We start from the raw sequence: 13,341 nt of genomic DNA on the forward strand, positions 1-13,341 counted from the left end.
GTACATTTCAATTCAGCATTTCAGCTGGCTCTTCAGCAGCTGAAGTGAAAACCCTACATGGTTGAGCCAGAAATACCTATTAATGCAGCACAATTTGGAGTATGATTTCTCACATAAACGTAAGAATCTGCAGCTCCTATAGAAATTCAATAGGATTCTTTTACTTTACAAGACATTTTGGACTATGAGAAGAACACTCACACAATCACACTGTTCTTTCATTTTGAAAGGGACAGTCTTCTACAATGTGCAAAATAAGACACACACTCAGTTCCAGTCAGTAAGTCTATTTGCTGAACTGGCTAGCTGTCCCAGTCTCCATTACACTGATCATTGTTCTCTTCTTCTTCAGAATCAGCAGACACCTTCTTAATTCTCTGGATGGCTGCCTTAATGCTTCTCTCCAGATCATTAGTGGGTCCTTTACTGACATCTTTCTCAGTATCTGGATTCACTTTTCTCAGTTTAACTCCTTGCCTTATAGCAGAGAGGATGCTGTCTTTCAGAGAGGCATATGGATTTGGCTGTTCCACTTTGCGAAGATGAACTTCACTGCGTTTTAGAGAAGCCAAAACCTCATCCATGGAACCTGAAACAGATAATTCTATTGTTACCAGAAGAAACAAGACAACCACACTTAGAGGTATAAAACCCTACCCAAGTGTTCAGGGTTCTTCCTTTTGTCTTTGCTAGAGACAGGAAAAATAGCGTGTTCTGGCACAGACCCTTTCAAGGTTCTGCAACACCAGGCTCTGGAACTGCTTTTAAAAAACAGTTAAAGCTTTTGCATCTTGAATTGAGAACCCAGTGTCTCTTCAACATTATACAAGGTTGTGCTCTAAGGAAGAAATTACACACAAAGGAGGATGCTTCTTTTTCATTACAACTTTATGGGCTTTCAAAAAAATTTCACTGAACCAAAAAATCTGTTGTATTCTGCATTAGAAACGATCTACCATTCCTCCTACCTTGCTCAGATGCCTGCTGGGACCGTCAATTGCATTTTTGCTCAGCCAAGAGAAAAATGAAAAGCTCTGAGTAGAAGGGCTTGAAACTGCACCACTGAAGTCAGTGGGAGCCAGATCAGACCCTAAAGCAGGCAGCCAGGCAGCTCTTTTCTGTATAGACTTAAAAAATAATTCTCATTTTACAACCTGATTTAAATCTCAGGCGTATGTTTCTGAACTTCAGACCACAAAGGACACCCTCCTGAGAGAGCTTCCACTAGTTCTCTTGATACACGCTGTAATTTGCGTTCTACTCCTTCTGTTAGATTCTTTGTTGCTAGCTTCAGACTGTCGGACAGGGAGGCTGTTTCCCAGGACAGCAGTCGACTCCTGCAGCCACAGGTCCAGACCATCTGTGCCTCACAGCTGGAAGTATTTTTGCCATGCACAGTACGTAAGATTATGCGATTAACATCAAGCACTTGAAACGTAACATTCTGCTAAATCTTGTGGTACCTTCAGAGACTGAGATGCCAGAAAAGAATCAAGCAAAGATGCACCAAGCCTTCAAGTAAGAAAGTCTTAAGTCTATTGATCAAACCAGCTGCCTGCTAAAAGACTAGTCAGACTAACAAATCATAAAAGAAGCTCCCCGTGGAAAGTACATTAACTCATTACAGACAGTATTTGCAACACCAGAATATTAAACTCTCCTGGTTTTTCATGTACATAGACATGAATAGTCCATGTATAACTAAAACCAACCCCTTCACAAAGCTGTTTCAGTAAGTTCCTGTGGCAGTATTTTATCAATTACTATTACAGCAATTAACAAGCTGGTTTTCTTCATGAAATAGGTGTAAACAACCAAGCAGATCTCCCCAATAAAGACTTCAATAAACTAAAAGGGAATTTTCTTATCAAAAATAATGAAAGGACATCAACGGTAGGCTGTGAATGGTAGTAAATATTAGCTACTAGCAAGGCTGTTCCAGTAGGAATCAGACTACTCTGGTGTACAACTCCTGTTGCTAATCAAACCTTCTTCAGACTGTCTGTGGTAGAGCTAGTCCACAGACCTCTCAGACTGAAGTCCTCACACTGATCCACTGGCTGCACAGTAGTTCCTTATGGTAACTTGACTGTGTGTCAGCCCTTCAACTGCTCATACTTGCTGCACCTTGGAAGAACTGAAAATGCTGAACTTTCCTTGGTGTTCCTGCCTGTGGATTGCCTCTTAACTGAGAGGATACAGAGACTGCTTAGACTATTCACAAAACATCTGAAAAGGAACGTACCACATTTAAAGACATGCTTCATTCTAGTGAAAGCTCCACTGTGAAAAATGACAATAAAAAACTGCTGCCTTCCAACTCAGATCAATCTCCCTGACATAGTCAAAATATCTGCTTGCTTTAGAGATAAAAATAAGCCTGTTCGGATGTAACCAGTGCAGCCTTGGGAGGCTGCTGAGCTCTATTCTCATTCAAATTACTGTTTCAATTGCTGAGTTCAGCCTCCACTTACACCTGCGTGATCTTGCTAACAAAGCACAGGTGTAACAGAGCAGAATTTCTGCCCTGGGAATATTAGTATGCCAAAGCTATCCATCTGCCCTTCAAATCCTGGTTGACTTCTGTGTGAATTCTCTTAAGGAACCTTCATCTACAAACCACAGAAATTGTAAGTGGACACAGAAATTATAAGTGGACACAGTCTGTGCGTACCTTACAATGCAAACAGCCCAACTGCTAGCTCTGTAGTACTTAAATCAAGAACACTAAAGTGTAGCCTTAGTACAATTTGCCCACAATGATGTTCTGACTGGGCAGATGACTAATCCTCAACCAAAATACCACCTTCAGTTCACAAGCTGTAAAACTGTGGCAAGAGCAAACCTGGTAGCAAAACCTGCTTCTCGCCAAACACAAATAAACCCCCTCTCCTTGGAATTTCTTCTGACACCTCTTACAGCAATGGGATTTTCAATGTCATGAGAAATGCAGGTCCGGAACCAAGACCTCCGCAGAACTAACAGTGCTGTGATTAAGTATGATTTAAACTAACTTGTGAGGCTGTACTTAATAAATATAGGATTATATCAGAGATACAAAAGTCCTAAAATACTGACCTGTCCCATTTGACAGTACTCCCCAAAAAATGCTTGAGTCACACTCCCTGAGTATCAGGACCCTGTGAAGTGTATCACACAGGATACACAAATCATTGTTACTCATTTAATATCCTGTGCGTGGTTTCTTAGACTCAGCTTTCCAAGAGCTTCCTTCTTTTGAGCAAGATTGCACATTATTCCTGTCCAGAGCCAGAGGGAGGGAGAATGGAAAAATACAGAAAACAAAGAAAGAAAGAAAAGACACCAGTGTGAGCCTTCTTACCTATGCAATCATTTAAAGACCTCCTGGATGAGTCATCCTGTTTGTGCAGTGCAGGGCTTTCTCTGGGGTTATCAGAGCTGAGGGGAAGTGGCTTATCCTCTGTTGCTGATGGGGTCTTTAACTGAAGAGGTAAGGGAGGAGGTGGGGGAAGATGGGGTCGGAAAGGTAAGGGAGGAGGTGAGGGAGGTAGAGGAGGTGAAGGAGGTAGGGGGGGAGGAGGGGGAGAAGGGAGCTCGAGAGGTAAGAGGGGAGGTGGGGGAGAAGGGGGTAAAGGAGGAGGAGGTGGAGGAGGTGGTGGTGATGGTGGTGAGGCTGGAGAGTCCATCAATCCTTCACTGCGTTTTTGTTCCTCTGTGTCACCACCAGTAACGAGAATCTGGACAGGGGTATCTGCTGGGGTATTTTGTTGCAAAGCTTTTGATTCCTGGGCTTCTACTAGCAGTATACTCTTTGGCTGCTCTGGAGCTGCCCTTGCTCTTGACGAAGGTGGAGGGGACCGTACTGCAACCTGTTGAGTGATGCTTCGTGGCAACTTGGGACTGAGAGGCAGAGGACGGGATGTTTTCAGAACAACATGAGCTGGACACTTCTGTAAAACAAATCATAAGGCAAGTCATCACATCTCCATGGGACTGGCCAAAACATCAACCCCTAAAAAGGACAGTCACAGTACAGACCTGTCCCACTCACCTACTGAAGCAGAAAATTCAACCCTGAACAAATTTAAATGCGTACCAAGGTATTTCTTTCAAAGCCATTTCCTTGTGTTCTTTGCAACAGGTTGTGCACCTGGATACTTTATCCTTAGTGGATTTAACCCTCTTGACACATTACACGCAACCCTATTCTAGGCTATCCAAACAGTTGTCCCTGATTTGGACCATGCTCACACATGAGCTATAGCTACTTTCTGTTGTTGTGTTTTGACATCATTTAGGTCTACTGTAGTTCACAGTACTTACCTCCCTGAATGCTTTCAGCCTCTCCAGTGTTTTCTGACGTTCCTGGCTTATCCACGCTTTTTTCTTTTTCTCCTCTTCTTTTTGCTTGTCTCTCTTCTGCATTAAAACACAAGTGAGTCTTAGTGTGTGAAAACATGCAGCTGCCAGGTTCTCGAAGGCTGCTACTCAGTACTCACTATCTGTATGCTGTGATGCTGCTGGAAGCGTTTTTTGCTCTCTTCTGCCTGTTGCAGTCTCTGCCGATGGCTTGCTTCACACTGATCCTGAAAGAACACAAGAATTCATGCAATCCTTGGTTAATTCACTTTTACTGTGCATCATCTGTGCCATTAACTCCTGTGTGCAAGCCACTAAACAGTGACCAAGGCTGAATATTTGGGTCTGCCAAGGATGGCTAAGCTCAACTAGTGGCAGATGTGAGACCCTGGAAAGTGAACTCTGTGGGACTCTGCCATGACTAAAGCCAATGGAATCTTTCATTCTCCTAATTAGTGATAGGGTTACTCATACTGCAGAGGAAACATACCCAGATCTGAACTGATGCCTGTGTCCTACACTTAGGTTAAAAACCAAAGAAAAAGGGAGAAAAAATAAAGAAGAAAAAAAAGAAAGCAGCAGAAACGAGGTCTGAAGAAATTTCACCCAGGTACCAGCTGGAGGGAAGGGGTGCAAAGACATGAAGAAGGCAGCAAGAGGAAAGTTAGCAGGGCATTACAAAAATGCAAGGCTACTTTCCCAAGTACAAAAGCCAAGGAAGCAGAAGCAAAGGCCTTGGAAGCACAATGAATGCCTAGCAGGGGTGCCTGCTGATAGTAGCAAGTGCCGCAGAGAAGCTGCAGGCTTCAGGATCTTCTCTGGGAGTCGCTATTTGTCACTGTAGAGAGGGGGATTATCCACATGGCTGGGCAAGCATTTGCAAATCATCTGGTATTTGGCTTCAGTGTTATGCAACCAAGAGAGCAATTAAGTGAATGAAAACAGAAGCAAAGGAAGTGTCTGCCGAGGAAGCAGTTGCAAGCAAGAGACAATGATGGCTCACAAAACATTTCCAGCGTCATTCCCATTTTGTCCAGGCTAGTGACGAGTACAAGGCCTGACAGACAGGAGCCTAAACTCTGCTCTCTGCCCCAGCAGGACTGTGCAGGTGTCAGGTAAGCTCAGCTCACTGTGAAGGTTAAGAGTCAATTGTGATCTCACTTGTCTTCCTCATGTTCTACTCTGAATGGAAAACAACGGAAAAAACTGCCCCTTGCACAGAACTGAGAGGCTGGATAGAGAATTGCAGCAGTTAAATTTTCCCCCCTCTCCCATTCAAAGGTAAAGTATCACTGTGCGAGCTGGTTTGAGACTGCAGCTTTCTTCCTTGCAGGCCAGGTTTCCTCCTGTACTGCAGATGCTTTGTAAAGGCTGCCAGGGCAAAGCTCCAGCTAACTACAGCAGGGCTCTGGTGAGGTTTAGGTGATAAGGGAACCCCTCCTGGGTCACCCATTTAAGTCTGTGCTCTCTTAATAAGCTAGAGAGGTACTTGCAGCACACAGTGGAGTGTAAAGCTGACTTAAAATCACATGGCCTCTCCTTCTATTTGGAGGCCTTGGCACTGAGTCAGGTATCACTGTGTATGCTCCACCCAAAGTTTCCTACTTGCTTCCTGTCCATCCCTCGTGAGTCAAGATATCAGCTAAAGAAAATGCACATCTCCAGGACTGCATTTACTTTTTTGTTCCTGAGGTAGGCTCTCCTCGCACAGACAGTCCCACGCTTTGTCTCCAACTGCTTAGTCTTCTGCCTCAGCATCGTCATTTCTGACAAGTTAGCGTAATGTTGTCCCATTGTCTGTTCAATGACCTTGAGCTCCTCAGGATTTTCACATGTATCATAGTAAACAACTTCATCCTGTTTCTCTAAAAAGGCATTTGGCATTTTTTTAAAAACCCAAAAATTGCCACAGTTATTTAAACATTTAAAGAACTAATGACATTTTATAAGCCCCTGAAGGCAGCGAGTTAGTTATTAGAAAACGTAATGCTCCAGAGCAGAGCTTGGTCCTTCAAAGTCTTATGCAAACATGTCATGTTACTCACAGGGGTGCTTTGCAGGATCAAATTTATGCTGTTAGCATTTGTTATTTAGCTTCCTCTTTCAAATGTCTCTCTGTGCTTTAACTCCTACTTTCAGCAACTAGAGTTTTCCTGGAAATTGAAGACTGTTCTGATGAACACTGGGTGACTTATTTTACTATTTACCAGGTTGTAATTATGCAACAAGCAGGAGCAACGTTTACATCACAGTGTGCACAGCAACAGAGAATTCATAAGCACCAATAAGCATAAACAAGACTGGTGCCTAATCTGGTCATAAACATGTTACAAAGAGACACTGAAACAGGAATATAGCAGTACACAAGTACCATCTAGCTATAATCACCTCTTTTTGTCATTACAGGATAGAATCTTGTAATTTCTACATGTTAAATTACAACAGAGATGCGATGCATTTCAGGACCCATTTCAGCAGGTCACGATATCCACAGTTTCTATGCACAGACATTGTAACTATGAGAGCAGTTAAGTACTGTCAATAAGTTATTCCATATGCTGGACCAGTGCATGCAGTATCACAGCTGCTGTCAGGATTAGTGACCATGTGGCTTTTTTCTTTTTAACTTGTGTTATCAAATTAGTGTCCAATCAGTCAGATGACAAAATATCAGATGGTGCCATGTCATCAGTGTTTCCCAATGACGCTTTCTACTATTGAGACCTGAGCAATGATAATAAACTTTTTTTTCTTGTTAAATGAAAACAGAGCAGGCTGTATCATTCCTGTGTTTTGAATATGTGCTTAAATACTTGTTTCTTTTTACCTTGAATCTGCCTCCTTAAAGTATCTGTCTGTACAATAAGCAGCATCTCTTCATGTTTCAATATTTCAAGCTGTACATTATATAATTCCAGCTGCATTTCATAATACTGTATTTCCAGCTCCTCCACTACAGTTAAGTTCTCCTCTTGTTCACTGAGGTTCTCCATCTGTGTTTATAGAAAATAAACAGCATTAATAACAAAATACACAACATGAAACATGCATGGATGCACAAGTACCTGTACAGAGCCTGGCCTAACTGGTAGATACTTAGATGCTTTGGTATGGAAACAGTAGAACCTTAGAAATGGTTTGGAGCAGAAGCTCAGAGGAGCAGAAAGTCTTATTTACCTAACATGTAATTTTATCTCAATTCTACCAGGTAAGACTTCATTATAATCTGCACAAACAATACAGCTCCTGAAAGCAACTATATATGGTGCAGTACACTACTCTTGAAGAATAAGTATCAGATATTCCTAGCAGCAGTTAGATGCCATCAAATCAAGAACATCAGAATATTAAAATTAAGTAAGGATCTTTATTTTGTAGTGCCATGTGAAAACGGTATCTAGTCCTTATCTCCCTAAGACTAACAATTTTAAAGGTTAGTATTACAAATCCTAACATCACACTTGAACTGTAAAAGCATGTATCTTCTGCTAAGTGTCCCCAACATGCAGGAGCAATTTTAAAATAAATTGGAGACATGCATTTTTCCACAACTTAAAGCCATGTTGAAAAGCTAAGCCATTTCACAAAGACTTGAAAGTCTACTTCCATGACCACTTTCATAGGTTTTGACCAGCCCTTCACACAACAGTGACAGAAAAGGCAGCTTTGCAAGGTCTTACGTTTTTCTGAATGCCAGCTCTTTTGTGTTTCAGGCACAACTCTCTAGCCCTCAGATGCTGAAGGGTTTCTTTAGCTAACATACATTTCAGGTTTTCCAGTCGTGGCACAGCTGATGCCCAGGTGGCTTTACCAAATCTTTCCTGATCTTGTTCCATCTGTTTGTGCATTCTTGCAGGTTAAAACATTGCGGTAAGTATGAGAAATGCAGTGTATTAACATCCCTTGTGTGTTTCCACTACAGCTGCAGTACTTTAAAATGCTGATGCTATTAAACAATTTCTGAAGGTTCTTTAGAAATTTCAAGACTAAAAGGTTAAATTTATGATTTTATATACGTAAGTAAAATACTTCACTATACCACTGCAACATGCCCCAACAGTTACACAGCAATTTACTCATCAAGGCTGGCATATCAAGCATTAAAAGTGTACATGGTTTTTGTTCAGAGGCTTGTAGCCGTAAGTCTCAGGCCTTGATAATATTTGTGTGCAAGCCAAATGCAAGTTGCAAACCTAATTGATTATAAGATACAAAACTTAAGTGAATAAAATGCTTCTTTAAGCTGGACACACATCCTAACCTCAGGGTCTGCAGAGAGAGACCAACAAATGTGGTAAGAAGAGCTCTCAGTCCCTCAAGTCAAGTATTTACAGAACCTTCCGTGTAAATCACTCCAATTACCTGTCAGAGCCTTTGAAGTTTCCTTGAAATAGTTCACAGTGATATCCTGAATGGAGCACACAGCATTCTCAGCTCGCTTAGTCCATTCTTCAGCATCTTTCTGCAAAGCTTCTACTCTTCTAGGCCCCAAATTATCATATTGTAAAGATTTCTGAAAGGAGACAAAATTCTGAGTTACCACCCAGTGGTGGAGTCTGCAAAGACACTTCAAGCAAGCCAGAGCACAGTGGCAAACATGACCTTTCTTTCCCTCACCTGTCACAAAGCAAATCATTACTCATGCCTGTGTACTACCTTGTTCCTCATTCTCTAGGCTAACTCAGAACCTTTGCTCTGCAACTTCCCCCTAAACTTTGGATTAATTTCCTAAAAAATTTTAAACTATCCCTTAAGAATCATGTCCAACTCAAGTGTTTTTAGTTGTTACTAAAAGTAACTCGAACCCACTCTTCTATGTGCAATGTTCCCTTCTATTTTCCCCATGTGTTGACAGCACATTGCACTGTCAGGTTCTCCAGTTTGGCAGTTCTTTCACACAGAAAGGGACACAGAAATGTAAGGGAGTATTTTCAAGTCCACAAAGTGCACATGGATACAAAACTAATATTCAAATATTCATTTTTTTTAAGAATAAGATTTCAAATGAGCTTAAATACCCCTTAGATTTCCTTTTTTTAATAAAGAAACAAACTTTGTTTTATCCCTTCCAATTTGCAGTTTTAGTAGAGCATACTGAGTATGTTATTTTCAGATTTAAACCTTCAGTATCCAAGAACCTTAGTCTGAACTTAAAACTGTTCTGCTCTTTTCAAGAAGATTAATAGCTCACTTTAATTTTAAAAGACTCTTTAAGAAAAAAAAACCCAAAAAAGGTAGTAGATGGCTGTCTTTACCATGGGCATCATAATTTTCAGTATGGGCTTCCAGTTTAAGATGCACAGAAAATTAAATGAAATCAGTAACAACTGACATGTTTTAACCTGTACTTCTAGCAGGTTATAGCATTAATAGAAAACTGCTTTGTGTGGTAAAGGTCTTCTCTGCCTTTTCTTCTACCATCACAATTAATTTAATCTGGTGCATCAGCATTGCTGAGGGATGGCATTTGCAGTGCCACAAACTAATCCCACTCAAGGTGTCACAAAACGAAGGCTACTTAGACCTCTGTAAATCCAGCCTACCAGAGAGAAAACTCCAGAGAGCTGGAGCTTGGAAATGTTTTCTTTTTAGTTCCTCAAAACAGAGGGAACTGGGGCACAGGTGGAAAGACAGCTGCAGTTCTATTCAAGCTAGTTCCATGGACTCTACAAATGGTTCTGCTGTAACTCCGAATTTCTCAGTCACTTTTGGTGGCTTGCCAGGAGGAAAAAAAAGAGAAGGTACAGACAGAAGTACAGACTGCTAAGTGATTTGAGTCTAAACTGCTCCAAGAGCAGCTGATGCCCTACTATGTAACTTGGCCTTTGACTCTGTAAAGGCAGACCTACCAGGATTTCCAGTTTGTACAGTGTCGCCAGCTCTCGCATATCTCTGAAGGGCTGCAGTAAATACTGGTAGAACTGTGTTGCCATGGTGACCAAATCCTGATAAGCTTTGTCTTCTTCTTCATAAACCTTCATCAAAGCCACCATTGTGTCAGCACTTTTATGCTGCTGAAGAATCTAATGGGATAAAAGGTAAATCAGTCTCAGCTGCTTTGTGTGCTGACTGCTGACGAGCTCTGGTGGAAAGGCCCTGCCGTTTGTCATTCGATGAGCAGGGAAGAGTTCCCTCTGCACAGGAGCCATACACCAGGCATCCAGCAGCCACCCCTAGCTGGAAATATCTTTTAACATCTCACTGTTAAAGGCACTGGCTGCTGCGCACTGCACTGGGAAACTGCAAGGAGTTAAGTATCATGCTAGATACTCCTAAGAGCTGCGTGCAGATGACTTTGTTGCTGCTTTTTTATGAACATGAATGGGAAACTGGGGAAATCTGTGTACTGGAAAGACAAGTAAAGTATTCTTAAACTAGCTCTTGCATTGCTTCCACAATTAGTAAATGCTTGACAATATGAAATGAATTTCCGGATCCAGAATTGCTGACTTTGGGCATAGAAAAAAAATCAAACTGCCATTTAAAAACAAAGATTCAGAAACAGATTTCTACTCCTGATATTCCCTGCAGTTAAATTAAATGATTGTATAATTTAAATAGGTTATTCCAATCTCAGTTCTAGTGATACTACACTTTGTAACTTGTAATTCTTCCATGGAAGAACTGCCTTGCTGAGACACTAGTCCTTATTTAAGGTCTTTATTTGCTTCTGTGACAAAACACAAAGTTGGAAACTGCCCCCAACTGCATTGTTTATTGGCACCAACTGAAGTGTCAAAGATTTCCTGACAGCAGCAAGCAGAGACCATGGTGTGCTCTATCTGCCAGGACAGAGTGAGCCAGCTGAGAGAACACTGCTAAGTTCCACGGAGAAACACAGACCTTCTTGGAAGGACAGTGTTTGCTCACAGCTCCATAAGGAGCGAAGGGAATAGGGGGTGTTTGGTGCTACAGCAATGAGAAAAAGCATTAGAAACATAAGCTCGATTGCACTGCAACTGAAAAGCACTGAAATTAAACCACCTTTGCTCTTGCCAGCTGAGCCTGGGTAAGGCAGCAGGAGCAAAGTTCCCAGCTGTGGAAGCATTTCCCCAGGGAAAATCTGTGGAAGTCAGCTCAAGAGCATTTCTTACCCATCCTCCCTCCAGGCCTGGCACCGGGAGGACAGGGGAACAAAAGCGTATGAACTGCAACCTTTCCAATAATCCCAGAAGTCGCATGGCCTCTTGGGCTTGCCCAGGAGCTCATGGCAGATAAGACACAGTCCTAGACGTGCCTGCAGCAATTTAACAAGTCTGGTTTTCCCTCCACAGTATCAAAGCCAAACAGAAACACAACAGTTTACTTTCTGGTTCCCATACTCCAAGCCATTGGTGAGAGTCATGCTGATCCTGGAAGATGTTTACAGCAATTAAGAGGGGAAGTATTAGTGAAATGTCAAAGTCAATTCATGAGACAATTATTCATTACAAGGGGTTGAGGAGAGCACAACGTTTTGTCTGTTTTAAAGTAAAATCCTTGCTTTTACACAATTTGAGATTCTGTTCATGGAATTCTGGTTCACCATTAGCCTGACTTATCTGGTTCCTGAACAGTACTGCACTTGGGTTTTTCCCTTTGTCTTTGAACACACATGCAAAAAAAGTATTTACACAATACTACTCCCTTCCATCTTGTAAGAGTATCTTCTGTGTTCTTCAGAATCAATTGCCTTGCCCAGAGGATGAAGTATTTGAGAAGGACCTGGATACAGAAGGGGAATAAGGATGCTCTGATACTTAAGGCTAGTTTAGCACCGAAAGAGGTAGGGTTTATGTCTTGGATCCTGCGTAACTTGGTCTAGACTGAAATTAATTTGTGTCCTTGTTAGGCCTGCAAGGGCCATGAACTATTATAATCAGTTACAGACACTATAGCTTTTGTATACAACAGTGTACATAAAGTTCATGTAAGCTAAAGTTGTGGTTTTAAAATGTCTTTTTGAAACAGTAATGTTGTTACAGCTGTTAAATACTGAATGAAATAGGAAACAGAAGGCTAAAGCCAACTTTTAACTCTCCTCCAAAGCATGATCACTTTCATAAAATACCTTTTAGCTTACTTTGCCAGGAAATAACTGCAAAGATACTACAAGAAACTAGAGCAGGAACACACTGCTAAGCTTGAAGTATCTGTAAGCTCTTGTTTTAACATACCAATGTCCTAATTGCAAGCATGTTACTAGATACCATCCTTTAAACTTATGGTTACTACAAGGTGGTGGTGGTGGTGGTGGGGAAACAGGAACACATCTACAGCAAGAAACTTATGTCACTAAAGGCAGAAAGGGCTAACAGCTCTACTTCACACAATCACTAGGCCTGAATTTGATACTTAAAAAACATAACGCAATTTCTCTGACTAGAAATCACCTATCTGGCATAGGTCAATGGCTAAGTTTGTTTTTAATAAAAACCTGACTGAGAACCCCCCAGGAAATTACTGCAAACAGGCAGTGTGAGACCTTCACAGGTTAGGAGATGAGAGCATGACTGTACTCTCCCTTTCGGTTTCCATCCCACCCACTGCACAACACTGCTGGGTATTTTTAGCACAGTGTTTTTGCAGGAGCACATGCAGATTCAGTAAGCGCCCCAGTGTCTTATACAGGCTGCCCACCAGTGCTGGCTTATTCCCCACTTCATAAAGCAACACTCAACGACTGGTGACACTCAGTTCCTGAGCAAGTTGACTTGGTGGTTTCCAGACAATCAAAAGTGTTTGTGGAAGCACTAATGTGGATACCGGGCAATACTCTAAGCCAAACAACATTAGCGACTTGGTCACATCACCCAAACGTGAGTCTGACCTGAGTGACTGCAGCTCTTGCAGCAGAGGCTGCCGGCCTCACGCATGCAACCCCCAGGTGAGAGAGGTGTTAACACTGAGGTGCACCTGCGAGCTGCGCTGCAGCACAGAGCAGTCACGGTGGTCCTACACCGAGGGAAACCTTTCTCTGCCTGCAGCACCCGCATCCCGCTGTGCTCCCTCGGGTAGAGC

The 13,341-nt window shown here is 42.0% G+C and overlaps 1 protein-coding gene across 1 annotated transcript; it reads right to left on the minus strand.

The window, feature by feature from the left end:
* Window positions 1-276: 276 nt before the first annotated feature.
* Window positions 277-10,334, minus strand: WHAMM (WAS protein homolog associated with actin, golgi membranes and microtubules). The gene is made up of 10 exons (XM_010011396.1): window positions 10,191-10,334; window positions 8,679-8,854; window positions 8,022-8,190; window positions 7,169-7,334; window positions 6,019-6,206; window positions 4,482-4,568; window positions 4,306-4,401; window positions 3,619-3,932; window positions 3,344-3,492; window positions 277-589 (listed from the first exon to the last, which is right to left on the minus strand). The coding sequence occupies exons 1-10, from the start codon at window positions 10,332-10,334 to the stop codon at window positions 303-305; spliced, it is 1,776 nt and encodes a 591-aa protein (XP_010009698.1). The 3' UTR covers window positions 277-302.
* Between the last annotated feature and the right edge of the window lie 3,007 nt (window positions 10,335-13,341).

The sequence above is a fragment of the Nestor notabilis genome, unplaced genomic scaffold (assembly GCF_000696875.1).
Source record: "Nestor notabilis isolate BGI_N333 unplaced genomic scaffold, ASM69687v1 scaffold26553, whole genome shotgun sequence".
Lineage (NCBI taxonomy): Eukaryota > Metazoa > Chordata > Aves > Psittaciformes > Psittacidae > Nestor > Nestor notabilis.